We start from the raw sequence: 27393 nt of genomic DNA, 5'->3' as shown, positions 1-27393 counted from the left end.
TCCTGTTTCTTCAATTCATATGAGGCATTTCCAGCCCTCGCACCGCCATCGTTATCGTGATTTGTGGTAGTGTCATCCAAGCTCGCAGGCTGAGGTGCTTCTTGCCTGCGCAAACGACCCCGCCGCAGTCTCCCTCCAAGCGTCAAGGCCTTGCACTGTTTCCCAATCACTCCCGCACAGGAATATCACCATGGTCGGGTTCCAGTCACTCTGAAAAAAATCGTACAATGAGGTGAATCATGGGACCTTAGAAAGATAGAGCAGACAACGATACGTGTCTGACATCCTGTCAACATGCACGCAACGTGACCGCAACCAATTTGAACGGAACACTATCAGTAACGCGTCTGAGCACCCTTCACTCGAGCAAGCACCAGAGGCCGCCTAAGAGCCAGATACCCGTCCGCAATGTATGCACTCGAGCTGCATTCCTGTCCAAATCCCCTTCCACACCTTCTGGAGCGATCCGGTAGTTCACCCACGCATCTACTACGGGCGTGAGAGCACCCACGGTGATGACCACGCCCAGGCATCGTTGAGCTGTTAGACGGGCAAGATGAGAGGTTTGACACCTGGAAGAAAGCTGCCAATATGCTGTGAGAATCAAGATGGATAGTCCCTGACCAAAGTTCCGGACCCCGTGAGGGTATACATATGCGAAACTACTGGGACTGTTGTTCGACACCTGGGTGTCTTCGTACGTCGACGAGGACTGCGCTTGCGCCTGCAAAATTCGGACCATGTACCCGCCAAAGGCATTAGCAGCCGAAGCAGGGGAGATGAAGCTCCAGACACCGATGATGACAGCTCCAGATCCAATGAGAGCTGTCAGAACCGGCAGAGCTGACCTTCGTAGCTGATGGAAAGACATTGCTGGCAAAGGGTAGGGACGAACACAAGGAAACGTCAAAAACTGAACGAGCACCTGGCGAGCCAGACGTCAGTTCTGCCGGGATCCAGACAGCGAAGATGGCACACTAGCTGAAGTTTACAGTCTGCTTGCGCCAGGTACCTGATGTCTTCAGTGAGGTCTGTATTCAGACCACACAAGGCTCGAAGAACGTTGTCGTCATGAAACCAATCAACACCGTGGGCAATTTCCGATTGAAAATGTCATGTCTTCACCATCTACGTTGCCGTATTTTCTCCTACTGTGGTTGAAACCATCAAACGCGCCGAATGATCTCCATATTTATTGCGACATTGGGCCTCGGAACAGAAAGCTAACCCACGATCTGCTTCTCAACCATCACACGGCGCTGGCATAGGTTGTGACTAAAGAGAGAAGACCTGTCTTTGACGGACCGAGGAGCTCCATAAGCACAGCAAGCATTTGCAGAACCTGAAGCAGAAGGTTAGCAACTCAGGCTGTGGCAGAATCATCCCAGCAATAACGAGAAACCACAGTGGAGATGTCCGAACAACAGCACTCTCATTCTCACGACCATTCTCATGGTCATGACCACTCTCATTCCGGTCCTGCTCATCTGTTCCAGGCCACCTCGCCAGATGATCAACCACCTGATGATTGGAAAGAGAGTGGTGTTCGAGTGATTCCCGCAGGCAGTCTAGATACCAACACACCTCAAACTCCAGGTATGAACCGTGCCGCTGCGATCACGAATGCACGTGTCGGGGCGCAGAGACTCTGGGCCGGCACGGTCAAAATACATGCCAACGCCAAGACTGGAGCTCATCACCACGGCCATCTAGAAAGCGTGATCTATGTCGTCAAGGGCAAGGCGCGAATGAGATGGGGTGACAAGTTGCAGTTTACCGCGGAGGCTGGGCCTGGCGACTTCATCTACGTACCACCATACGTGCCACATCAGGAAATCAACGCGATGGAGCACGAGGAGCTGGAATGCGTCCTGATGAGGAGTGATGACTCGGCCATCGCTGTAAACATCCCAGACCTCGTCCCGGTGGAAGATCCTGAACAAGTGAAGTGGGTGGATCCCACACATCCCACCGGAGGAGTGTGATGCTCGTTGCACCAGCTGTGAACTTACATAGCGAGGACGAAAAGCGGCACTACTGATGACGGTCAGGCCAATGGTGCGCCCTGTCAGGTCCGGCATGAGGACAAACGCAGTATACTGTCAAACTTTCGCTACTCCTATGCCGAGGACGCCTCGGTCTCTGAAATCTGACACCTCATCTTAAACCGCTTGCGTCCTTCAGTGAACACTAGCGTACATCGGCACATTCAAGTCACAGCAGACCTCTACATCCAACTTTCCTGACTTCTGTGACCCCGCATATCAGTCAGCACATAGTCAAATGGCTTGCATTGTGACTTGACATTCACATCCTGCCTGCAAGCGACCCGGCAGGCGATGGGAGCCGGGCAAAGTGCCACAAGTGCTTGGAAGCCATGACGCCCTGCACCCCGCACGCCATGTTCGGCATCTCCAAAGGATCTGCAATGCAGCTGTCCACCGGCGTCACAAGGTCACGGGTGCCTTGCAGCGTTGCACTTCATTGCCAAGGCTACGAATAGCCACGAGCTTGGTCAGGAACAGGTAAGGAAGCCTCACGGTCGGAATGCTTCTATATAGCGGGGAGCGACCGAGCTCTGGAGTGTTGGTCAAGTCACTCAGTTCGACAAATCTCTCACAAAATGGCTCGAGTTGCAGCTCTCACTGTCACCTTACTCTCGATTGTCCTTTTTTCGTTGACTATTTCTGCCCTTCCTGCCAGTAATGGGCGTCCCACAGTTACAATTGACTCTGGCGTCGTGGTAGGCATCACTAAAACCGAGAACTCTACCGGACTGGACCTCAACGCCTTTCTGGGCGTTCCTTTTGCCGGACAGCCTGCGCGATGGGGTCCTCCCAAGTCACCAGCGCCGTGGACGACACCATTCGACGCATCCAAGTATGGCCCTGCGTGCGTTCAACAGTTCAACTATCCTGAAGGTCGCCGGAATCTGATCCTGCAATGGTTCAACACTCCTGCACCGCAGGAAAGTGAGGATTGTTTGAACGCCTGCGTCTATGTCCCCATTGCTAAGGACAATGCAAAACCAAAGGCCGTAATGGTATGGTTTTATGGTGGCGGCTTGCTCTATGGCTCCAACGCGCTTCCACACTACGACGGGTCTACGTTGGCTGCGCATGAGGATGTCATTGTTGTGGTTGTGAACTACGTGAGTTTCTGTTCGCTCTAAGGGACTAATAACCCCAGGTCCGGCTGTGGGTGCTTACACTTGCTTACCTTGGTAGCGTACGAATGTATTTGGTTTCCCTGGTTCACCTCAAGTACCTCTTGCGCAGCGAAATCCGGGGTGAGTACCTAGACGCTTGGTCCCCCACTACAGGATGGCTAACACACCGTTCTAGATGGTTGGACCAACGACTCGCACTCGAATGGGTGCAGCGGAACATTGCTGCCTTCGGAGGCGATCCTGATAAAGTCACCATATTTGGCGAGAGCGCCGGCGCCCAGAGCGTGGACGCCTTGATCACCCAACCTCCCAACCCGCTGACCTTCCGGGCAGCGATCATGGAGTCCGGGACAGGCACATACCGTAATGCTCCGGCGAATTACTCAGCCTCCTGGGTAACTCTCGTCGCCGCGATGAACTGTTCATCTGCGACCGACATTCTGGCCTGCATGCGTGCCGTGCCGGCGACCACCATCAAAACGTACAACGAACTCAATCGTATAACGTGGCCACCAGTGTTCGACAACGTCACCAGCGCGTATGCCGCCCGCTCGAACCGTCTGAGCTCCACCCCACAGAACCCCAAGATCGCCCGCGTGCCCATCCTAGGCGGCACCAACGCGGACGAAGGTCGGCTCTACTCCATCAGTGCGAACGACTCCTCTTCATTCATTCGTGGTCTGTTCCCCACAGCCACGGACCAGCAGATCTCGGACCTCCTCGCTGCATACCCTCTCGACGGCCCGCCAGGGTCTGGAGTCTATACCGGCACCTTCACCAGCCCACTTGAACAGCTCGGCGCGTTGTACGGGGACTTTATCTTCCAGTGTCCTGCACGGCTTGTCCACTTGGAGACCTCCCAGGTTGGTATCCCAAGTTGGAGGTACTACTACAACGCCAGTTTCCCCAGTAAGTTCGGACTGTGCCCGTGCCCTTGCTTGTTGAGTTTTGGACCTGTCATCCTGTCTAACTTACAGCACTGGTTGATGGTGCACTTTGCGCACGCAAACACTAACGTTCCCATCTCTTCCTTTCTAGACACGGACATCTTCTCCGACGCAGGAGTCTACCACAGCAGCGAAATCGGCATCGTGCTCGGCACGTACCCTACCGCCAACGCCACGGTCTTCCAGGAAGCCCTGTCCCGGTACGTACAGCACATTTGGGCGAACTTCGCAAAGGATCCGTACAACTGGAATGCGTGGCCCAAGGGACCGAATGCGACGGGCGTGCTGGGCGGGGGTGTGAGGGCGGAGGATGGACCCAAGGCGTCGGGCCCGTACCTGACGGTGCTGAATCGGACGCAAACCGACTTGCTGGATAGGCGGTGTGGGTTGTATCAGGCTATTTATGATGCTCTGGCGCATTAGCGTGGTCGTAATGACTAAATGAATGATTTCATTGGTGACTCAGGCAATGGCATACTGTGCACGTCTCGGTGGGATGCCATGCTGTCTCGTGGGTCTGAGGTCCCCCTAGAATACTCCGGATATCGTGTTCTGATCCCTCCCCCACAAGGGCTGTATACAGTGGACAAGTGTACATGATGCCCTGCCGATATGAACGGTGGTTGTGCTGCGATTCCAATTGGGAGTGGCGGGCCCAACTCGCCGTATGGGGTACTCGTACGGAATTCATACGTGTGGCAGTATCATAATGCTGGTCTGGGCGGCCAGCATAGCTAGGCAAAGGACTCCACTATGTGCGGTCCACTACAGTACAGTACAGTGCCGATCATACCCGTGAACAGTAGGTACCCGATGATCGAGCTGACTGTATCTGAACCGCAGCTTTACTCCGTACCCTGCGCGTCAAGATGAAGAGGAAAGAAAGATGAAGGGATATCACGCCAAGTATCGCGCCCCCAGAAGCCCTAGAAGCCCTGGGATACTGTAGGATTAGAGACCAGACCCTTCTTCATACAGCACGAGCACAGCCTGACCAAATCTCCAATGGACCGGCAGCAGGTGCTCTATCTTTCGCTAACTGCTGCGTTCGGCTCCGCAGGACAAATCTATATACAGCAGGCAGGCAGGCAGGCAGGCAGGCAGGCAGGCAGCGGGCTCCGCCACACCCAATCCCTTACGATCCATACAGAATGCCTTCCCCTCCAGATCTCCCATGGCGAGATACTTCCTGTAGAAATCCTCCGTGGAACTTCCCCTGTCCGCGATCAGAATCATGCCCCGGAGATGTGTCATCGAGGCGAAGACCTCGTCGATGCACTGCATCAGCCAGATTCCGAGGCCGTGGGACCGATGTTCACGCAGGACGTAGACGTCTGTGAGGTAGTTGACTGTTACGAGGTCTGTGATGAAGCGGGCGAAGCCTATCAGTCGGTGTTGTGGTTGTTGTGGCTTCAACTGCGGCTGCGGATGTGAGTGGTCGGAATGTGATTCTGGGTGCTGATGTTCGTGTTGACGGTGGTCTTCTTCGGTCGACGAATGATGCTCGGCGTAGGAACGGGTGGCGCTGGTGCTGGTGCTACCTTGTGGTCGTTGAAGTTCGTATAGTCCGAAACACAACGATCTTTGGACTAATGTGCGTAGTTGCTCCTCCGGTAAGGGGCCACCCCATGTGAAGTCACCGGCTCCGAAGATCGCGGTGTTGAGGGCCTGGAGGGGGATGAGCGAGGCGTCCGTCGAGACGAGGTACTTGTCGTCTTTGGTCCAGGTATGGAGGGGCATTTCCGGATCTGGAGGAGAAGTCATTGTAGATGTGACGAGATGGATGGTGGATGGTGGTGCTCTAAATGCTCGAGGCACAGGATTGGACCGCAAAGAAGGGGGAGACAGCTGCTATATTTTATAGCTGGATGGTAGGTGTTCATAGGGGAGGGAGTTTGGACATATCGTGACTCATATTCGAATCAACGCTGCGGTCCCACATGGTGTCGATCAATGATTCGAGAGACAGGCCAGGTCTGCCCAGCGGACTTCCAGGAGCGAAGACTTGAAGTCGGGGACAACGCAATTGCGGACTCCCCTGGACCAGGACATGAAGAAATGAGATGCAGAAGTTGTGTCCGAGGTCCATGAACCTCCGAATGCGTGAAAGCTCTGTAGCGGCCAACAACAGACCGCCATTAAGCGCAGCCAACATTCCTGAGCCGTGGTCTTGGAACAGATATCAGCGGGTAGTTCTGTGTTCAATATCTTGCTAGAAATCCGGGTTGCGAAGATGTAGGCAAGGGTGCTCTTGACGACGAAGGAAGGGACATTCACTAGCATTGTCTACTGAAGCACTGTAGCAGTAGAGCTTCACTGAAGACTGGGTTCCTGCAAGAGAAAGGAAGGGCACCTAGTCTGAGCGTCTGCAATGCCAAAACCACTGGCAGTCTGGTCGCTGACGTGGGCGCAGCAAGTAAGTGTACATTGCCCACGAAGAGATGCTGGACGCTGTCTGTGCTTAGGCCAATGCCGAAGAGGCCGGATGCACTTGTCCGAGCAGACGTTCGCGATCAGACTGGCCTTGGTTGACACCTGGTTTTCAAGGCCTTGTACTTACCATGATGAGAGAGAGAGATGTCCACTCGACGAGGTCTTCTTCCTAAGCCACCATCCGTAGAAAGTTGAGTCGACCATAATTAGTAGTCTCATCTCGGCTGTCCACAAGCGGGGAGAGACGTTTGTATCAGAACACATTAGAAGCGTGGCGATACTGTTAAATCATGCCTACCATCGTACCACTGTATATTGACGCTGTGGCTTGGAAGTATCGGCAGTGACGGTAATTAACAAGAGGTAGGTACCAGATAGACAAACCCCTGGCTGGCTGGCTATGAGCCATCATGACAAGCAGGCCGAGGCGGGAAAGTCTCGGGCGACTTTGACCTGACGCGCCGGCGGTGACATTCTCTCAGCAAGAGGCATTAGTCACCAGTTCTCAATGAAGTATATAGTTTTTGAGCGCAATTTTGACGGTCAAAAATCGGTTGTATAGTGTAGTGGTTATCACTCCGGATTTTGATATTAATTTATTCCGGCAACCCCGGTTCGAACCCGGGTACGACCTCATTGTCTTTGCCCCTTCATGGGAGCCACGATTTTTTTTTTTTTTTTTTTTTTATTTTTTGATGGCTGTGGGCGGAGTCTGGTTGTTAGAAAATCGTTTCTAGGTGCGTTCGCGAGGCGGACTACTACCGAAAATTCTGGTTTGGGCTTGTGAGCGTTGCTGGGGAGTCACTCTTTGGCTATTTGTAACTGATACATAACTGCGCGACGGTCCAGTCTTGAATGACTACTGTGTATGTACTCCGTACTGAAATCGTTTTGGCAGAATGGACGTTATTCATGATATAGTACGGAGAACGCAGGTTGGTCTTTCTCGCAAGCTTCTCATTCAATTCAATCGGCAGAAGACCATGCGCGCAAACGAACTCGTTACTCCCAAAATCTCCCAACCGGACCTGCAGGGGGAGAGAAATACACTCGACTTCCTTACACTTCCGCGGTCAATCGGTTCGAGGACGACGTCGAGAACCTTTTCTATCCTTTACATACCTGCGCGAAGTCCTACGATCAATCATCAACACCGTTTCCCCTGCAAACTTCGTGGGAGCTCTCACCCTCAACGTAGGTTCCGGCCAACGGTGGCGTGGAAATCTACCCGCAGGATAGTTGCAGTTTATTGGACCATGACCAGCTGATCCGTTAAACTTGCCTTGAAGCCTCTGGATAGAGAGCAGCATCTTAATAAGATGCGTATCCACCCTCAGACAAGTTGAACTCCGGCGTGAATCGTACTATGACGTGGTAACACCAGGATCGGATTCGAGTTGAGCTCGTCAGCGGCCAAGACAACCGGTATGCTACTTATGAACAACCCTCCTGCAGGGGTCTGACGCAACAATAGCAGCGCGTGGATAGTCCTGCAGGAGAGGAGACGAGAAGCAGCTTCTGTCATCGTTACAGCGGGCTAGCATCCTCGTGATTAGCAGAGTCGGCCGATCCTGGTCCAGCATCAAGATGCTAAAAGTCGTTCGTCAGGAGAAATTCGCACGTCGGAGTCCAGCGCATATGGCCTGGTTTCTTGAAGTCTTTAGAGAGCCTCCGCCGCAGCCATCTCGAGTTAGCCTGACGCTTTGGCTGAGCGATTCTGTGGGTGCCATCCGGCGTCGGGCGTGTACACGCGTGGGCGTGCAGCTCTGCAATTGTACAAAGATCGAGACGCCATCTCTGAGGTGATCATTTGCTTGCGCAGTATGGCCGTCGACAATTTGAACAACGTAATGGAATAAGGTATCCAGATCCCGTTCCACGAATGCGGCAACATTTGTGACTTACGTCCCTAACACTCAAAGACTGGCGGCAGAGAAAGAAGATCGGGAGAAGATGGCCAGTCAGCCACGGTCGGGATCAACCGCTCTGGTGATAGCGGTGACAATCCACCGGTGTATATTAACGACCAAGGTGGGCACGAAGAACAACGCAAATGTCGGTTGTGGCTAGCATTCGGTCCTCTCCGGGGGACGCGGACGTGAGGATTGGTACAATCAGTATAAAATGCCCTTTGCGTGTCTCAACTGCTGGGTATTTTCTCCTTGTCCACAACACTTGCGCCGGTCTTGACATCGCCATCCGCCTTCTTCGGCGGCAGATTCTTGAGGCACACCGCGTAGAACAAGTCTCCGCTCCATGCTCCCTTTGCTGTTCCTGTCGCGACGACGCACCACAGTAGAATAACAGCAACACTCAAAATCGTGCCAAACACCTTGAAAAACATGCTCGGGAATTCCACGCCGAAGGTCATCGTGGAGATGGCGTACACGCCCAGCGGGAATGTAAAGCCCCACCTATAGAGAGGTCAGAGAGACTGTCGGGAGGAGATTCCGCATATGAGGTGCGAACTTACCAACCCATGTTGAAGGGGAACGGCCTTGTCGAGTAGATTGTCGCAACGGCGAAAATGAGCCAACAAAGTCCAAACCCCCACATGATCAAGCCGATGAACACACCGAGTACATATACGATGTCTCCGGCAATAACAAGATCGCGAAAGAGCTCAACCCTCGGGAAGACCTCGCGGGAGACCTTGCCTAAGTACATGATGGTGTAGCCACCCATTCCCAGGGGTCCGATCGGAAGGAACGACGATACCACGACCTCCCTCGGAGGAAGTTTGTGGAGCGCCAGCCGTTGGTAGTACATCACCAGAACGGTCATTGAAAGAGGGGTAGCTAGTCCCCAAAGTACGTACGAGGCGAGGATGGTGCCGAACGCGTGGTCCGGAGACGATAGCAGCTCCGCGACCTCGCTCCCAGTTCCGGATGCCACGATGGTGGCAGCAATGGGAAGTAATTGTGCAGCGGTGATCCTTTCCAGTCCATGGTTGTCACTTTGACTCATCAGCAGGAAAGGGAGAGACACAGTGACCGCAACGGCGATGACCACGTCAAGCATCCAGGCCAACCACGCTACCCACACGGACCAGTATCCCCAGTAGGGACAGCATAGGAAGATCCAGGACTCGACCAGAGTGGCGAAACCCATCGGGAAGGTGCCGAGAAATAGTGACATGGTGGGGTCTTTGATCATGACACGCCAGATCTCGGGGTACAGCGTATATCTCAGCAAAGAGATGATGAACGCAAGGCTGAAGAGGATGGAGTTGAGGATGAAGAACGCGACACTCAACCAGTAGAGCCATGCTGCCTTCCAAGGGATCGTAATCAACAGGAGCGAGCAGATGCCCGTACCCATCGTCACCGAGAACCACGAAGGGCTGAAATTGCGAACAACCCTTCTCCAACCCACATCATACTTCGACGTCGAGATGTCCATTTCGGCATCCGCAGGAGAAGATTTTCCTTCTTCCGCGGAGTCGCCAGTGGTTATGGGTGATAGACCATCACCAGCGGGGTCTGATCTCGAAGTGATTCGTCTTGCGAGGCTCTGGCTCGTGGCCGCGGTGTTGCTCCGTCCAAGACGGCTTGCAGGAAAGTCTGAGCGTGTCGCCATCTGCGAGGGAGCGGCCATTGTCATTGCTGGGTTGTTGGACGCCATGCGCTGCATCAGGGTCTCATCGTCTTCAGCGAGATACGCCATCGTGGCGAAGGTAGGAGTTGAGGGCTTTTCGAAGAGACGATGAGGAGCTGATGTTGTTGTAACCTGGATCTCCTGGCGCGTCTCATGGCCGTAGCAGCCGTTCACGTAAGAAGGCCGGAGACGTTGTTGCAGTAAAAAGATACAGAGGCATGAACACGAACGACCTCTGGTTGCAGCTTGCTACCGTCGTTTGTTCTCGGCTGGGGAGAATATCAGCGATGACGTCGGTGATGTCCCGGCGAAGTCACCACCAATCACGGCCATCTGACCGCAAAGTGGTCACGTGCTTGCCTCAGTGGAGGATATGCTACTCCGTAGTTCAATAGACTCCTTCCCGCCTAAACACAACAGTCTTTTCGGCCACAGGCAGGATCGTAAAGCAACCGGAGTCAAGCATGATCGATGCACTTTCGACTTCTGTGAATATTCTTTGCTGAACTTCACATCGGGGGAGCAACGTCACGAGTCACGTTACTGTGCGGATGTCGCCTGTACACCAATCGAGGGTGCAAACCTCTTTCCGAGCGACGCCTTGAACAGCGTCGCGAGGGACAAGAGGCCCACCGCTTGGCAATTGTACGGGCGCAGGATTGTCCAGCCTTATCAGAACTTTATGGCGATCTCGCATGTCTGGTCTGATCGTACTGGAGTGGGAAAGGAGCAGCACGGCGAAGTGAACAAATGTCTATTCAATTTCTTCAGAAAGGTTGCAATTGAGCTCAAGTGCGACGGACTATGGTGGGATACAGTATGCATACCTACTGATAAGGCCGTGCGCTCTCTCGCCATCCAAAACATGCAAGCAAATTATGAACAAGCAACAGCCACCTTGGTTCACGATTGATTTTTGCGAAATCTTCCATGGATAGACGCCGAGACAGCTTGTCTTGCTATTGTCATGTCCCCATGGTTCAGTCAGGGCTGGACCGCAGTGGAGTTGGCCAGATCGCGTACTGTGAAAGTCCTGTTCAAAGGAGAGCGAGGTCCTCTTCTCAAGGATCTTGACGAAGATATTCTTTGCAAACCCCGGACAGAGCGCCATGCTGCACGTAGAAGGATCATCCACAGACTCAGAACCCAGACTGTTACACGAGTGGACGATCTGCTATGCATCTTACGATGTCGATACACGTCTTGGAGCAAAGACATAGCGATCATCGCATCGCTTATAGTTGAGTGCTACTGTTGAATCCGAGGATGACCTGATTACGGAGCAAGGGGACGGACCAGCCGCAACCGCGAAAGCCGCCCACGTTCATCAGCAGGACATCTTTGAAAGGGTTGTCAAACAAATCGGAAGCGTGGAATACGACCACCTCTTCCACAACTTGCTCACTATGTCCGACGGTGCTAGTTGGTGCCCTTCAAGGCTTCTTTCGTTACCGCCAAGTAGTTCCCATAGCGTCCGTCCAGCATCCCGGAGTGAGGCCGTGTCTAACGCTCGACAACAGTCTCCACTCAAAGTGGACTCGAGCGGGAATGTCGTCGGACCGTGGAAGATAGTCACAGCAAAGACTTTCTTCTGCCCTGCGAAGATCGTGGAGACCCTAATGGTCTTTGTGCAGGGTTCCAAGAACCTATCACTCCGCCAAGCGGGTCTGAACACACTTCCGACCGAGCATTTGCTCCTTGCTGCAAAAGCAGGGGCGAAGCCAAGACATCCTATTACTGTTGCCTGACGGCACCAATTCTGGCCGTTATGACAAGGATTTCCGAACTGCGCTATCATGGGCAGCCATTGAAGGCCACGAGGACATAGTCGAGGTGTTATTGGTCGCCTATCAAAATCGATTGAATGGCATAGAGCACAGCTACCGCTTGAAGACCAGCTTTCCTGAGCTGCCAAAATCCGCCATTGACGACTTCTGGTACCGTCTCTCATACCAATTCGATTGCCCAGACAAACAAGGGCGAACGCCTCTGGCAGGCAGAGTTACCACGGCCGGACTGCTGCTTGAATCAGGCGCCGACCTCGTTGGTTGTCCTGGGAAGAAAATACCACTTTTGCTTGCAGCTGAAAATGGCAACAACGTTTACTTCAACTACTAATTGACAGCCGGCCAGCCTACATCGACGTCACAGACCAGCGGGGTTCAGAACTACACAGGGCAGCCGAAAAGGGACACCCGGACGCGGTGAAGCTACTGCTCGACAAAGGGGAAGGCGAAGTAGACGTCAATAAGCCTACACCAAAAGGTGGAGAGACAGCTCTACATCTCGCGGTCAACGGGTGCTGCCAGCGGATGTCTAATCAGCCCGGGATTCCAACATCCGTCAGAGGAGAAATGCCAAGTGATCATCTCGACGTCCTGCGGGTGTTACTGGATGCGGACACCATCGACGTCAATGCGGAACTTCGGTACAAAATCACCTCGCTGCATATAGCAGCCTCGTATGGGAATGACGTTGCGCTCGACTTATTACTCGGGACGGGCAAAGCCGATGTCAATGTAAAGGCTGACCTAGACGCGACCCCGGTTTTTTCTCGCGGCAAAAGAGGGCCATGAAAATGTGGTCAGAGAAGTACTCGAGGCCAACGCTGACGCGAATGTACGATCACTGCCAAGGGGAGAAAGTCCTGCTCAGACGCCACTGGACATCGCGCGCGAGAAGGGGCACAAGGCCATTGTTGACCTACTCACACCACACACCAGAGTTTTCAATCGCTGACGTGCACCACTTTGGGAGTTTCGGCGCCCGAGGATACCTCTTCTGCGCCTTCAGCTCGACAAATATCAGAACTCATGCTGGTCGCAGAACGTCTGGGTAACACCCGTCCCTCGCTTCGGGATATTCTATTGAATGGTCCGATTCCCGATTCTCCTTGAAATCAACACGAAGCCTACTCTGCGTGGTGTTGAGTGGCTGAGATCCGAATCTAAACGGTCCACAGCGCTGCATTTGAATACATGGAGAGAACCAAATTTTCAAAAGGCTAAGGTCAACCCAGATTGGGAGGAGCGACGTGATGCTGACCGGTGTCAACCGACGAGCACATCCCTGGTGTCTACTCCAATGGACAACAACTGGACCAAGGACACCACAGATGACTTTCTACTTTGCGGCTTCGGGTACAGCTGCTGATAGTCCGGCTGTAGCTTTCCCAAGTGACCACGTCACCAGCATTCGAATCAGTAATAGCAAGCTCCCTGACTACCCGAGGGTCGAAGCGGTGGCATTTTCTCCGGAACGAGCCAGAAAGTGATGCCCGAGCGTCAAAACAGTACTTGGCAGAGAATCTATGCAAGACGGGCAAGCCTTCGTGCTGACACCGGCATAAAGACCGTAGATTGCCTAGTGCGATTGCTCTTGCACCGAAAAATCGTGAACATATTTCCCAAAACTCAAACACTTCATTTTTGGAAGAAACTAGAAGATCTGCCAGCGTCGCAACCTTCGCCGTCTGCCAAAGAATGCCTCCAAAGGACAGACCGTTCAGCAAGTACCCTAAGATGGGACTGGAACCAGAAATACTTTGCACGCAGATCATGATGTGCCTTCCGTGTCTCCTAGCTCTCCTGTCTAATATGTTGCAAGCCGAAGGGCGTTCGTCGCCCCCCGATTCCAGCTTCCGCCCAAAAAACAGATTGGGCACCACGAAAGCTCCTGATCCATTGTAGTCGTTTCTCCCCGTCATCACTCGTCATCAACCTTCCTGCGGGATCCTCGAGGTACACCCATATCGTGGCAGGGGGCATTCTCGCTGGATCACCGAACGCAGATTCTGTCCAGCATCTTCGGCGTAGGTGCAGGCAGCCGACTGTTCGCCAGCTCAGCGTGTCCGTGGCGCCTTGACCGGCATGGGTCAGACTGAGTACAGTACAGTATCAGTCCAGCTCAATCTTGATCTTCTTGCTAGCCATTCCGAGCTTGATCGCGTGCTCGTCACCCTTCTCGTCGGCATAGACCAACCACTCCTCTCCGTTGATTGTGAGGATCCGTCCATCGTCCTCGCGCTGTCGCTGTCGCTTAGGTTTCGTGGCCGCACCAGTGGTGGCTGGCCTATCTTGTAGTTCGGGTTTCTCGTCCTCCACCTTGACGACGAGGGATTCTGGCTTGGTAGCTTGGCTGGCGTTTGTGTCCTTTGGTGGTTCGAGAAGAGCGGCCCTTGTGTCCTTTAGTGGTTCGAAAAGTCCGCCTGCTTGGGTGGGCATCTCAACGGCAATATCCCCGGAGGCTACTTCAGGTACATTGCCTTTGCACGCCTTGCAGAGTAAGGTACCGTCATGTTCAATGCTAATGTCGCTGAAGGCTGTTTCTTTGGTGCACCTCGTGCATTCAAACGGGGGAAAATAGGCTGGTTTTTGACGAGGGCGTGCAGAAGGTCCCGGGCCCGGCATGTCTTCTCCAATTCCGAGGTCGTCAGTCTCCAGTCTTTCCTCGATGAAATGTGCCTCAGAATCAGAGTCTGTTTCCTCTTCTGTCCCAGATGTTGCGACAGGTGTGGGGGCTAGAGGTGTGCTCTCAGGCCGCATCCTCTTCTTTTGTTTCGGACGGCCCTTTCCTTGAGCTGTTTCTGCTGCATTGGACTTAACCTGCAATCCGCGAGTACCTTCCACGACTTCGGTTTTGATTTCCAACCCAATTCTTTTGTTGATAGTGCCACGAGAAGTGTATCTCTTGAACTGGGTCCAGAAGAAGTTCGTCTTTGTGGCTTCCGCCCACCATTTCTGGCTGAAGAGTTGGGCGTCCGGAATGTTATACTGGACGGGAATCGAGACTGGGCCGACAACGACTTTTGCGATGGGCGGCATCTCGTTCGGATACGGAAAGCTCGAAAGATAGTTGCGGCATTTGGTTGCGTCGACAAATACACCTTAGATCTGCAAACTGCATGTGTCGAGTCAGCACAAATCGAGAATTGAATGTTGCGCCCGTACCCGGTCTTGCCCTTTCGATCAATGGGTCCCAAAGCATCGAGATGTTTAGGCAGATAGACAGCCCTAGTAAAGCTCGAAATGAAGTCAATCAGAATGGATGATAAGACAGGACAGAAGATTGCCTGTCTGGCCAGGGGTTGGACTTTTCGAGCAGAGCAATCCTGTTGAAATGGTCTGCACTCTAGATCACAAAACGGGTTCACAATGAAAATGTTCGAAGAAAAACAACTTGAGAGCAAGAAAGGACGGATAAAAGCCCCGACGAAATAGTCTTGATCCGGGACGACGCACATGTGATCAGTGACAGGGTATCAGGTAGGTCTCAATCACGGACTTAAGTCCAGATCCTGTTCCTCGATCTCTTCGTCCTCGGTCTGACCCTCGCTTTCGGTTTCTTCCTCGTCCAGAAGAGGGACAAATCTGAACTCGACGTAGGCGACATTCGCGGGGTTCGGAGGCGCGTTGAGAGCCGCAGATTCATCCCCACGAGAACCAGAACCACCATCACCCAGGTCGACCATAAATTGAAGGCTGAGGACGCCTTGCTCATCCTGCCGGATGCTCACTTTGGTGGCCGATGCCATCGCCCTCGATGCTCTCTTGATCATGTCAAATTTGTACCGTTGCCTGATCCTGCCATGGCTCCCGGCAGGCGCATTAACCACGAATGTCTCCGTGACGATTGGCTGCCGTTTCACTCTTGCCTCGCTCGGCGTCGAATCATTCTTCGACTCGGATGTGAAATCTACCGTGCTGTTTCCAAATGGACCACCATCGCCCTCCAAGGAGAAATACGGGGCCGAGCGTTTGGAGACATTGACAACCAGGACGGTAGGATTCATCCCAGAGAGCTCTGCGATAGCATCACTTAACCAGGTGCTCCTCATTATGGCCTTCATACAGAGTTTGCTTCGGTCCAGCGGTACACCGCCGTCATCGCCCTGGGACCCTTGAACCTCGTAGGTGTTCATATCACAAACTGTTGTCACCGAGCCTTCTTGTATTGTAATCGTAAGAGGCGCCCCAACCTCCTGATATGTTATTCGACATGTGCCGCCCAAAGCTAGAGCAGGAGTGCTGAATGCATTCCCATATGAAGACGAGAAGCCACCATATGGATTTCGAACCGAAGACGATGCTTCCGCCGTACCAAAAATCTGTAGGGTTTCGAGCAGCGCAGTAATTGAGATTGAGAAGGTGGGCAGTGCGTCACTGTCGGTGGTGGGGAGTTTACAGCTATATGAGGAGAAGAGGGCCTTGTCCAGGAAGGTCAGACCTTGGACAACTCGTGCTTCCTCCACCGAGAATTGGATGCCATGTGGATCGATCTGGACTTCTGCTCGCTGGGAGAAGGCAATGCAGCGGAGTAGCAGGTACAACTGCCTTGCTGAGGTAGAGACCGCCGTGAAAATCGGTGTGCCGTCCATGTTGCCAGCTCAGACGCCAGAGCGGTGGTCTTTCGAATCGGTGCGGCCCGATGGCACGCTCGATCTGCTGGGTTCAGACGTATACCCCAAATCCACAGATTGCATAGACAGCACCGAATCTACAAAGATGTTACTGGTTGTGTACACTCGTTCCAAGCTTGACGTACCCGAACGCCACTGAAGCAGGAACACCCAAGATAGGCAATGATAGAGGACTTTTGTTCAAGGCGAACAGCCCGGTGAGTATCACGCCTGCAAATGTCAGTGAATATTCGAGAGCCTGGGAGGGAGAAGCTCACCGATGAGCAACAGTGACAGTCCAACAAACAGCTGGCTCTCCTTCCCAACCGTGGGCTGGAAAGGGCTGCCAGCGGCGGATTGCCAAACTTCGTAAAGCGACATTGACGTGTTACCCAGAAGACCTCAGTTTGACTGAATACCTAGTAGCGACTTAACTCTCAGTAGGCAAAGGTTGGTATGAGAGGACGTTCGCAGGGTGCAAGGTGGTCTCTCACTGGCGACAAACGCAACTGCGGCGGAAAGTATTTCCGCACCGCACCGCATGTCCCTCCGCGTCTACTCCATAATTACTCCTCATCTCGTTTCCATCAGACTGGAGTCGAACACTTGCCGTTGCCACAAGAAGAAGCCACGGCCAGTATATTGGTTAATCCCGCCGTCATGGCGCCTATAAACGGTGAAAGTGAGTGGTCTGGGTGCGGCAGCATGGTACGTCTGGTTTACTGACCGCCTGCGATCACAGATACGAAGCGCAAGGCTTCAGAGGACGCGGCGTCCTCCCGCTCGAAGAAGGCAAGGACAGAGTCGCCCGTTTCACACGACGGTGTCAAGCACGAAGAGGTAAATCTCCTTCTCTGCCATGTCTCTTCATCATCCCTCATGGGGCAGTTTCTCGCCAGGCAGCGACAGTGCCCTGTATCGCTTGGATTCCAACATCTCGACAGACACAGACACGACAATGTCGGTCTCGGTCATAGAAGAGCATGGCTGTATGCGCCGTCGCTCTTCTCTCATCCAGCGGTTTGCACTGCAGACTACGGGTACTGACATGGCTGTACAGTCCGACTCTGAACCTCTCATCACTCCGACGCCAGTCGATTTCCCCCTCAAAGCCGCTGCCCTTGAAGAAAAGCAAGGACGAATCGAATTTAGAGTGGTCAACAACGATAACTCAAGAGAAAGTAACATCATACTGACCGGGTTGAAATGTATCTTCCAGAAGCAATTGCCTAAGATGCCCAAGGATTACATTGCTCGACTCGTGTACGACAAGACACATCTCTCCATCGCCATTATCAAGCAGCCACTCGAAGTCGTCGGAGGGATCACCTATCGACCCTTCAATTCGAGGAAATTTGCAGAGATCGTCTTCTGCGCCATCTCATCCGACCAGCAAGTCAAAGGATACGGGGCGCATCTGATGGCGCATCTGAAGGACTATGTCAAGGCGACCTCTCCGATCATGTATTTCCTAACCTATGCCGACAACTATGCTATTGGCTATTTCAAGAAGCAGGGGTTTACCAAAGAGATCACGTTGGAGAAGTCGATCTGGATGGGATACATCAAAGATTACGAAGGAGGCACGATTATGCAATGCAGCATGATTCCCAAGATCCGGTATCTCGAAGTACCACGGATGCTTCAGAAACAGAAAGAAGCAGTAATGGCCAAAATCCGCGCTGTGAGCAAATCACATATCGTACACCCGCCACCAGCTGCCTGGAAGAACGGCATTGTTGAGATTGATCCAATGTCAATCCCTGCCATCAAAGAATCAGGCTGGTCGCCATCGATGGATGAGCTGTCCAGACAACCCAGGCACGGACCGAATTACAACCAGCTCCTTCATCTGCTCAATGACATGCAGAACCATACAGCAGCCTGGCCGTTTGCTCAACCGGTCAACAAAGATGAGGTGCCTGACTATTACGAAGTCATCAAGGAGCCGATGGATCTGTCAACGATGGAAGAGCGTTTACAGAACGACATGTACCCAAGACCAGAGGACTTCATCAAGGATTCGAAGCTGATCTTCGACAACTGCCGACGCTACAACAACGAGACCACCCCGTACGCCAAAAGTGCGAACAAGCTGGAGAAGTTCATGTGGCAGCAGATCAAGAATATTCCAGAGTGGTCGGTATGTTTATGTTCCAGCGGTCATGGTTTTGTGCTTCTTACTGACAGGACGACAGCACTTGGCTGAGTGATGAATCTGGCTAGATATTTGTGCAGGAAGGACGGCGTCTGCTAGGTGGTTCGGATGGTGATTCTGCGTGACTGGAGGGTTGATGACTGTTTTACATGCGATATGATACCCACAATGCATTACGGGCGTTGGTTGGACCTTAGTCATGAATGAGCATTGGACAGTATGACCTGCCTCAATCTGCTTCTTTGTAGCACAAGGCTCGCAGAATCCGACCTTGGCCTCATCGGTGCAACATGTCGTTCCAAGCCGTAGTAGCAGACATAGTAACGGAGTGTGTACACCGTGACGGAAGTCCGACTCACAATTAATCGTCAGGTGTGGGAGCCTGTGAAGTGTTTGGCTGACATCCGAGAATGAGTTTGGCGAGGTGCAGATTGTGGGAGATGCCGACCAGCCAACCAGAAGCGGGTGTAGCGTTGCCCTGGCCGCGTCCAGTTCCCAGATTCCAGCCTCCGACCCAGTACCTCGTACTGTAATTAGTGCCAGTGCTCTCCTTCCGTGCTAACTAGCACCCCGTCCACCACAAGTTGGTCCACACCATCTCACTGGAAAAGAGGATCGACCTCGCGCTGCAGAGCATACATCACGCTGCTGCTCGCTGCATTCTTTTAGGCACCATCCCTGCAACCTCACACTACTACGGCCGCGTTATGAACCAAGATCGACCCATCTACACAGCCGTCTCACACCAACCTCACGTCACCTCCGTTTCACCTCAACCTCGCCGAACCTGAAATTGACTACCGCACTTCGCGTGCAGAATCACTACGTCTAGGTCGATATCGACAGCACATCTAAGAAACCGTGCGAGTATTGCGACACCACTGGTCTACTGTTGCAAGCAACGGCCTGCTTAGCAGCCCAAGTAACAGTGGCTTGGCTGCGCGCCGAGCCAGACAACAACAATGGCGCACCACCACGGGATCCAAGGCGAAGATGTCGAGACGCGCAACCGCCTGCCGACTTTGATGGAGGTTCTGGGAAGAAGGACGCTGGCGCCAGTGGACCTGTTCTCCTTCTACATCTACATGCGCGACCAGCAGCGCTCAGTGGACTATCTCGACTTCTGGTAAGTTTTCGGTGGATCTGGACCTTCGAATGCAGCTAATCCGCCTACAGGCTCGATGTGTCCCAGCATATGTCTCTTTGCCGCCACTACGTTCGAGAACTACGGCGTTCCATGCTTGTAGATACCCCCGAGATGGAAAAGACTACTAGCAAAAGGTCATCAGCTCTGTTGGAACAATTTGACCTTGGCGAAGGGGTGGATTCAAGAAAGAATGGCCAAGAGTCGAGGGTGTCCGCCATTTTGAGGGGCGACAACTCCGGCGTACCGAAAACACCCAGAAGCAGAGGAGAAGGTGCAGCTGGCGGCCCAATCGAACGCTCACCCTCCCACAGCATGGGTTCAGCAAATTCAAGAAATCTGAGTCGAGCATCAGGAGACAGACCAACACCGCCAGAAATGCCCCAACCGAGCTTCGCCACTACTCCTGAAGTGAGGACGGACTCGAATTCTCCGGGGCACAGTGTCGCTAGAGCCGACATCAAAGCATCCGCGGAGAAGATACTCTACACATTCGTTTTACCTGGTTCGGAAAGGGAAATTGTGCTGCCTGATACGATGCTGAACAGGATCATTCGCGCTATCGAAGAAGAAGGGCGGGATGACCCAGAGGTGTTCGACGATGCCAAGGACTACGTCTTCCAAGCGATGGAAAGGGATGCCTTTCCCGGATTTTTACAGGCCAAAGCCCTAGGAAACCTGGTGCCCTTGAGTGTGCTAATCAGATTGATCATTGGGCTCATGAGCTTGATGGCAGGATTCTGGGCTGGCTATTACATGATCTTGAGAGACAGGTCAAGAGCGACTCGTTGTTGGGTAAGTTCACTCTTCCTCCTTCCAGCCCTCAAGTACTGCCGAATTCTAACAAGACTCCTAGATTATCCTCCCCTTCATGATCGGCTCATACTTCCTCGTCTCCTACCAGTACAAGCTCGACATTGTCGCCGCATACCTGGGATTTAGTGAATACACCTGGATGAACTGGTCGCGGATCAAAGAACCCTTTGTGCGCAGGTTACTCCTCACAAGGGCGACCATGGCGCTCTTTATGTTCATGGCTGTTGCGGTTGGGCTGTGCGTGCTTTTTATCTTTGTCCCGGGGACGAGGTTCTAGAGCCGCGTCCGGAAAAGGCCCAGTGTATAATCCGTCGGGTTTTATGGAATGACAGGCGTTCAACGGCGACACGGTCAGATACGTCGATGGGATTGGGTTGGCTAGTGTCGAATTCATTGTCGTCGTTTCAGCGAGCGTGTACTGGGATAGACTGGGGTCTTACTCGACAGTGGCCAACGGTTGTCGACACAGTGTCCACAAAGCCGGACGAGATCAACGACTTGAGCCAACTGTGGGACAGCAAGCCTGGCCTACGCAAAACAAGGGTACATCCAGCACCGACGGAAACAAGGCAACCAAATCTAACAACATAAGATCGATTGTGGCTCAAGGTCCGTTCAAACGGAGGCAAGGGCAAGGCACATACAGGAGCGAGCTTGGATATGTACTTTTGTTAGCTACGCATCGATTGTGCACGCACGTGGAAATGAACATGGTCTGTGAGCTTTATGACTTGACTTGGGGCTCCCAACGAGCAATCTTCGTATGCGCACCATAAGCGAATGGAACCCCGGATCGCCAGGAATCGCAAGCGCATTGGCCCGTCGTTCCCGTTCAAGCCGCCCTTGACTCTTGTCGCCTCTCGTTTTGCACTCCTTGATTCTCGGCGTGGCGTACTCAGTGCTTAGCAGGTGTCCTTACAGTGGCATACTGTGCAGTGGTGTCTCTTCATTGTCGTGCATACATTAACTTCATGTTCTCGTTGCAGAACCCAGAATCCGCATGGGCCCTTGCTTTCGCCATTACAAAGTGGTTGTAGGTTTCGGAAGCATGTCGGATCCTGCTGGCTGCGGGGATAGGAGTCCTTCCTTGTCAATCCCGCTGGCTAGTAGGACAGAAATCCTCCCTCACCAGTGAAGCCCGGTTACTAGGAAACCCTTCCTCGTCAGTCCCGCTGGGTACGAGGACAGGAATCCTTCCTCGCCAGTGACGGCTGGTCTGGCTTGCCGCTAGTGGGATAGCCGTCCTTGCCTGGTTCACACCACCAGAGTAAGCATTCCAGTGCACATTTCATCTCGTCAACAGCTGTCCGGCCGGAGCTCGCCTCATGTCAACTTCGTCCTCGTGCGCAGTGCTCATTTTGACCCCCGTCCGCGATTCCTCTTTGCGCCCCGCGACAACCCTCCTCCTCGACCTCCACTGCCGCTTCCACCACCAGGGAACCCAGCACTTTCACTTATCCCCTCATCTAGATCCATTCCCTCGTATTCCTCCTCGTAGTCATCGTCTTCTCCCTCGATATGCTGGTCCAAGTCCCGCTTGCTGCCCAACTTCTGTCCAGGTGCCCTGATTGCTCGTCCTTCAGAAACGCCGTTGTCATTTGAGGGCCTGTCAGTGCTCAGGACTAGTGAGTCAACAAGATCCTGGCGTTTCTTCTCCTTCAACGCACGTTGTTGGGCGGTATTGCGTATCGTAGCGATCTGGGCCTCGAGGTCGGAGACCACAGAGACGCAGCGTGATTCCCATGTCTGCAGGATTTGGAGGAGAGTCGTGAGAGATTGTGGGCGGAGATCGCGGAGAGGGGCGACCGAGATGATGTGAACGGCTGATGGGGACGAGGTAGGGTAGAGGCGGGCGGTGAGGAGGTTGCAGTCGATGGAGGCGGTTATCAGGCTCTCTAGCTCTTCGGGGCTGCTGAGCTGGAGGCGGGACAAGAGGGCGGCGTAAGTTAGGTTATTGTTGGTGGTGGTGTTATTTGGCGTCGGTGGTGAGAAGGGGGAGGCGAGCGTGAGGAGGGTGAGTTGGCGGAGTTTGAGTGTTTGGTGGACGTCTAACTGGGGAAGCAACGGGTTGGCTGCAGCGTTGTTAGTTCTGTCATGTCTCTCGATGTGGGCGGGCATGCGACATACCTTTGTATTCCTGGTACGTGCCCCAGCTGAATATCTCCAACAGTGTCAACCAGGGCTCAAATTCTGTGCCCCTCAGGGCTTGTACAGTGGGCAGTTGAAGCAACTCTGTGAATATATATGCTCCGCGGTCAGAGATGACGCCCTTGATCAACTCGGCGACGAAGCGTGGTGTGGCATTCTTGCTGGTCGTGATTTGGTAGATGACAGGCTGTATCGCTGCCAAAGCTTTTGCCTGAACTTGATCCATCGTTGAGGCGAGGGTTTGTTAGGACAGGGGCGGGAAGGGGGATGAAGGGAAGAGCGACTTGACGAGAAGCTCGGGCAAGGCTGCGCAAGGCTGTCGTTGCGGGCAGTTTGTTCTTGGCAGGCACGAGGAGACGAGGGACGCTACTCTGCGCAGAGCCACAATGCGGCTTGTGCTTTGCTTTGATCGACACGCCTTCAACTTGCTTTTTGAGGAGAGTTCTTCCCGTTAGAAGTGGTCGACCACAGCGTGCGCGTCTAGCGATCACAGGTCTATTGCTATCATCGTTGTTCACTCGCTTAACTCCAACGGTGGCGTGATCGGCACCTGTGGCTGTCGTGCTGTGGCTGGTGATCGCGCGATGCCGACAGGGATGTGAGAAACAACCGAAAACGGATATGGCGTCGGATTCGGTTTCAGCCCTGAATCGCCTGTATTTCTCAGCTTCATCCCCGTCTCACCTCTCGCTCTCCGCTTCCCATCCTCTCTTTGCAACTCGGTGTCCGCTACAAACAGTTTATGGCGCGCTTGCAGGTCGCTCTCGCCTTCGTTCCTGACACTCATTAGACCTTGTTCCTCTCCCACCTCGATCAGCGTGGTTTCCTCTTCGTCCTTTTTCTACGGCCGCCTCCTCCGAAGCGCGTTGACCGAACCATGAATTTATAATCCTTCGCCCCACATATAAGTCACAGCAGTACATACTTATTGGACAGCCTCACGATGAGCCTCATTGACGACGGCAGCGGCCCAGCCCCGCCGCAGCAACCGACTCCGGCGCACATGGCCACTACCACCCTCAAAGTCGACGGGATGACCTGCGGGGCTTGCACATCTGCAGTAGAGTGTGGGTTCAAGGACGTAGACGGCGCTGGTGCCGTCTCGGTCAGCTTGATGATGGGAAGAGCAGTGGTACACCATGACCCGAAGAAATTATCACCCGACAAGATCGCCGAAATCATTGAAGATCGTGGCTTTGACGCCGAAGTCTTGTCGACCGATATGCCTCAGCCTCCTGCCCTCACCATACAGACAGCGTCGACCGACGCGGGATATCAGATCACGACAACCACGATATCGGTGCAGGGTATGACCTGCGGTGCCTGCACTTCTTCCGTCGAAGCTGGATTCAGAGATGTCCCGGGTGTGAAGAGCATGAGCGTCTCGCTTCTGGCTGAGCGGGCAATCGTGGTGCATGATGCAAAGGTCATAAGTGCCGAGGCGCTTGCCGAGATCATCGAAGACCGAGGGTTTGACGCTACGGTGGTGGACTCGAAACTCCAAGACGCCGGCAAGGCCACAGAAGGTGAGGCGGAGGGCAAGGACCAGTCGTATACATGGACTACCACTGTCGCTATTGAAGGTATGACCTGTGGAGCTTGCACTTCTTCTGTCGAAGGCGCCTTCAGAAATGTCGCTGGCCTGGTCAAATTCCAGATCAGTCTTCTGGCCGAACGAGCCTTGATTTCACATGATCCAGTGGCCCTGCCCTCGGAAAAGATTGTCGAGCTCATTGAAGACGCTGGTTTTGATGCCAGGATCGTCTCCTCTCAGGCCGAGACGAACGTCTTTGGCTCTACAAATGTATCCCAGCAATTAAGGATTTATGGCCTTCCGGATGGCCGAACCGCGACCGAGCTGGAAAACACCCTACGATCGAAGCCCGGCATCGCGAGTGCAGTTATCAACCTTTCCACTTCTCGGGCCACCATCAGCTATGATCCCGCGGTCAGTGGCCTGCGAATGATTGTGGCAGCTGTCGAGGAGGCCGGATTCAACGCTTTAGTTGCTGATTCAGAGGACAACAACGCCCAACTAGAATCACTGGCCAAAACCAAAGAAATTCAGGAGTGGAAGAGAGCATTCCTCACATCTTTGGGCTTCGCCATCCCCGTCCTTTTGATCAGCATGATTATACCCATGTTCTTACCATCTATAAACTTTGGCGCCATAGAAATCATCTCGGGCCTCTTCCTGGGCGACATCATTTGCTTCGGTCTCACAATTCCTGTGCAGTTCGGCGTCGGAAAGCGATTCTACATCTCGGCGTACAAGAGTTTAAAACACAAATCACCCACCATGGATGTGTTGGTGGTACTTGGCACTTCCACGGCGTTCTTTTTCAGCTGTTTTGCTGTCGTTGTGGCAGTTTTGATACCCCCCCACAACAAGCCCAGTACTATCTTTGACACCAGTACTATGCTTATCACATTTATTACCCTCGGCAGGTGGCTTGAAAATCGGGCCAAAGGCCAGACTTCCAGGGCTTTGTCGCAGCTCATGTCTCTGGCTCCAAGTATGGCGACCATCTACGACGATCCGCTATACGCGGAAAGACTGGCCGAATCCTGGACAGCTCCATCCTCGCCCGTTCTCGAGAAGACTCCAACAATGGATGCGCATCTGAAGAGGGTCCCATCCGGTCCGGGCGCGTCAGGCCTATCAGGTCCCTCGGCGGCTGAGAAACTCATCCCCACTGAGTTGCTCGAGGTCGGAGACATTGTTATCCTGCGCCCCGGGGACAAAATCCCCGCCGATGGCATCGTCACCCGCGGGGAAAGTTTTGTGGATGAAAGCATGGTCACGGGTGAGCCGATGCCTATCCAGAAGAAGAAGGGCAGCGCGCTTATTGCGGGCACCGTGAACGGTGCTGGCAAGATCGATTTCAAAGTCAGCCGCGCTGGAAAGGACACGCAACTGAGCCAGATTGTAAACCTCGTGCAAGAAGCCCAGACGAATCGGGCACCCATCCAGCGAATGGCAGATCTCGTTGCCGGCCACTTTGTCCCTATCATCATCCTGCTTGGGTTGATCACCTTTGTCGGATGGATGATCCTCAGCCATATCTTGCCAGAGCCACCAAAGATCTTCACAGACAAGCAACATGGCGGGAAGTTCATGGTCTGCCTGGAGCTGTGCATTTCGGTCATCGTCTTTGCTTGTCCCTGTGCGCTTGGGTTGGCCACCCCCACCGCTGTCATGGTCGGCACAGGAACTGCTTCCCAGCTAGGTATTCTTGTCAAAGGAGGCGCAGCACTCGAGACCGCGACAAGGATCACTCACCTCGTCCTCGACAAGACTGGTACTCTTACATTGGGCAAGCTCAAGGTGGCCGATACGAGCTACTCCTCTCTTTGGAACCAAAATGAATGGCGTCACAAACTCTGGTGGACACTGGTCGGGCTTGCCGAAGCAGGATCTGAACATCCAATTGCCAAGTCCATCGTGCTTGCTGCCAAAGAGAATCTTGGGCTCGAGCCCGAAGCCACCCTACCCGGCCAAGTTGGCACCTTCGGCGTCACGGTCGGCCAGGGCATCTCGGCCATCATCGAGCTCAACAATACAGGGGAACAAACTCAGTACAAAGTCTACATCGGCAACGCCACGTTCCTGGCGAACAAGAAGATCGATATCCCCCCAGAGATTGAGAACGCCGTCGATGCCGCTTTATCACCCACCACGCGCACGAAATCCAAGACCGGAATCACCACCATCTACGTTGCCATCAACGGCCAATATGCGGGACATATAGGCCTATCTGACACGCTGAAACCGACAGCTTTGGCTGCAGTCACCGCTCTTCATAAAATGGGCATCTCCACATCCCTTGTCACAGGAGATACATACAATACGGCTCTCTCCATCGCCGACCTCGTGGGTATCCCCCGCGAAAGCATCCGGGCATCGGTTTCTCCAGGTGGAAAGCAATCCATCGTCTCAGATCTCCAGGCTGCCGGCGAAGTGGTGGCCATGGTTGGCGACGGCATCAATGATTCCCCCGCCCTGGCAACCGCGGACGTCGGCATCGGTCTTGTCTCTGGCTCTGACATCGCTGTCGAAGCTGCCGATATCGTGATCATGCGGGCCGACGACCTGTTGAATATCCCCACGGCACTGCATCTCTGCCGGGTGATTTTCCGTCGCATCAAAATGAATCTCATCTGGGCGTGCGCGTACAACGTAATCGGATTACCCTTTGCGATGGGCATCTTTTTGCCCCTGGGGTATCACATGCCGCCCTTGATGAGTGCCACCGCGATGATATTTAGTTCCATTTCAGTAACACTCAGCTCGTTGGCATTGAGGTGGGTGGGACGACCCAAGTGGCTTGATGTCGCGCGGCTGGAAGGCGAAGCGAAGGTCCTCTCTACGCCGATGATGGGTGGGAAGCACAAGAGGAGGATGGCGGGTGGAGTATTGGGACATATGAGGGACGTCGTCGGCTGTGTATTTGAGAGTGGGATCTTCAAGAGGCGATTGGCCGAGAGGGACCGGGGTACGTACGTGGCTCTGCAGAACGTCGATGGGGATGCCGTATGAGGAGAGGTGGCATGGTTTGTCATGTATCCATACTTGGTGGCGAT

At 53.6% G+C, this 27393-nt stretch overlaps 12 protein-coding genes across 12 annotated transcripts; 6 read left to right on the top strand and 6 right to left on the bottom strand.

Moving 5' to 3' along the window:
- Nucleotides 1-358: 358 nt before the first annotated feature.
- On the bottom strand, nucleotides 359-871 carry A1O7_02320 (uncharacterized protein; the record flags this gene model as incomplete). Its single annotated transcript, XM_007756353.1, has 2 exons — nucleotides 359-540; nucleotides 625-871. The coding sequence occupies 2 exons, from the start codon at nucleotides 869-871 to the stop codon at nucleotides 359-361; spliced, it is 429 nt and encodes a 142-aa protein (XP_007754543.1).
- Nucleotides 872-1412: 541 nt separating this feature from the next.
- A1O7_02319 (uncharacterized protein) lies at nucleotides 1413-1985 on the top strand (the record flags this gene model as incomplete). The annotated part of the gene is made up of 1 exon (XM_007756352.1): nucleotides 1413-1985. One exon carries the CDS (start codon nucleotides 1413-1415, stop codon nucleotides 1983-1985), a length of 573 nt encoding a protein of 190 aa, XP_007754542.1.
- Nucleotides 1986-2623: 638 nt separating this feature from the next.
- On the top strand, nucleotides 2624-4539 carry A1O7_02318 (uncharacterized protein; the record flags this gene model as incomplete). Its single annotated transcript, XM_007756351.1, has 4 exons — nucleotides 2624-3151; nucleotides 3228-3289; nucleotides 3345-4078; nucleotides 4208-4539. The coding sequence occupies 4 exons, from the start codon at nucleotides 2624-2626 to the stop codon at nucleotides 4537-4539; spliced, it is 1656 nt and encodes a 551-aa protein (XP_007754541.1).
- Nucleotides 4540-5151: 612 nt separating this feature from the next.
- On the bottom strand, nucleotides 5152-5880 carry A1O7_02317 (uncharacterized protein; the record flags this gene model as incomplete). Its single annotated transcript, XM_007756350.1, has 1 exon — nucleotides 5152-5880. The coding sequence occupies one exon, from the start codon at nucleotides 5878-5880 to the stop codon at nucleotides 5152-5154; it is 729 nt and encodes a 242-aa protein (XP_007754540.1).
- A 2809-nt stretch (nucleotides 5881-8689) lies between these two features.
- A1O7_02315 (uncharacterized protein) lies at nucleotides 8690-10215 on the bottom strand (the record flags this gene model as incomplete). Its single annotated transcript, XM_007756349.1, has 2 exons — nucleotides 8690-8963; nucleotides 9023-10215. 2 exons carry the CDS (start codon nucleotides 10213-10215, stop codon nucleotides 8690-8692), a joined length of 1467 nt encoding a protein of 488 aa, XP_007754539.1.
- A 796-nt stretch (nucleotides 10216-11011) lies between these two features.
- Nucleotides 11012-11380, top strand: A1O7_02314 (uncharacterized protein; the record flags this gene model as incomplete). The annotated part of the gene is made up of 1 exon (XM_007756348.1): nucleotides 11012-11380. A coding segment is annotated over exon 1 (267 nt), but the record flags the coding sequence as incomplete, so codon positions are not given.
- Nucleotides 11381-14042: 2662 nt separating this feature from the next.
- A1O7_02313 (uncharacterized protein) lies at nucleotides 14043-14969 on the bottom strand (the record flags this gene model as incomplete). Its single annotated transcript, XM_007756347.1, has 1 exon — nucleotides 14043-14969. One exon carries the CDS (start codon nucleotides 14967-14969, stop codon nucleotides 14043-14045), a length of 927 nt encoding a protein of 308 aa, XP_007754537.1.
- A 452-nt stretch (nucleotides 14970-15421) lies between these two features.
- A1O7_02312 (uncharacterized protein) lies at nucleotides 15422-16522 on the bottom strand (the record flags this gene model as incomplete). Its single annotated transcript, XM_007756346.1, has 1 exon — nucleotides 15422-16522. The coding sequence occupies one exon, from the start codon at nucleotides 16520-16522 to the stop codon at nucleotides 15422-15424; it is 1101 nt and encodes a 366-aa protein (XP_007754536.1).
- Nucleotides 16523-17591: 1069 nt separating this feature from the next.
- Nucleotides 17592-18756, top strand: A1O7_02311 (histone acetyltransferase GCN5; the record flags this gene model as incomplete). The annotated part of the gene is made up of 2 exons (XM_007756345.1): nucleotides 17592-18686; nucleotides 18742-18756. The coding sequence occupies 2 exons, from the start codon at nucleotides 17592-17594 to the stop codon at nucleotides 18754-18756; spliced, it is 1110 nt and encodes a 369-aa protein (XP_007754535.1).
- Nucleotides 18757-19663: 907 nt separating this feature from the next.
- Nucleotides 19664-20938, top strand: A1O7_02310 (uncharacterized protein; the record flags this gene model as incomplete). Its single annotated transcript, XM_007756344.1, has 3 exons — nucleotides 19664-19827; nucleotides 19878-20640; nucleotides 20702-20938. 3 exons carry the CDS (start codon nucleotides 19664-19666, stop codon nucleotides 20936-20938), a joined length of 1164 nt encoding a protein of 387 aa, XP_007754534.1.
- A 1076-nt stretch (nucleotides 20939-22014) lies between these two features.
- A1O7_02309 (uncharacterized protein) lies at nucleotides 22015-23035 on the bottom strand (the record flags this gene model as incomplete). Its single annotated transcript, XM_007756343.1, has 2 exons — nucleotides 22015-22733; nucleotides 22789-23035. The coding sequence occupies 2 exons, from the start codon at nucleotides 23033-23035 to the stop codon at nucleotides 22015-22017; spliced, it is 966 nt and encodes a 321-aa protein (XP_007754533.1).
- A 717-nt stretch (nucleotides 23036-23752) lies between these two features.
- A1O7_02308 (Cu2+-exporting ATPase) lies at nucleotides 23753-27349 on the top strand (the record flags this gene model as incomplete). Its single annotated transcript, XM_007756342.1, has 1 exon — nucleotides 23753-27349. The coding sequence occupies one exon, from the start codon at nucleotides 23753-23755 to the stop codon at nucleotides 27347-27349; it is 3597 nt and encodes a 1198-aa protein (XP_007754532.1).
- Nucleotides 27350-27393: the final 44 nt, after the last annotated feature.

Source organism: Cladophialophora yegresii (assembly GCF_000585515.1).
Source record: "Cladophialophora yegresii CBS 114405 chromosome Unknown aczIN-supercont1.2, whole genome shotgun sequence".
Classification (NCBI taxonomy): Eukaryota; Fungi; Ascomycota; class Eurotiomycetes; order Chaetothyriales; family Herpotrichiellaceae; genus Cladophialophora; species Cladophialophora yegresii.
This window is presented reverse-complemented; position numbering and strand designations above follow the sequence as displayed.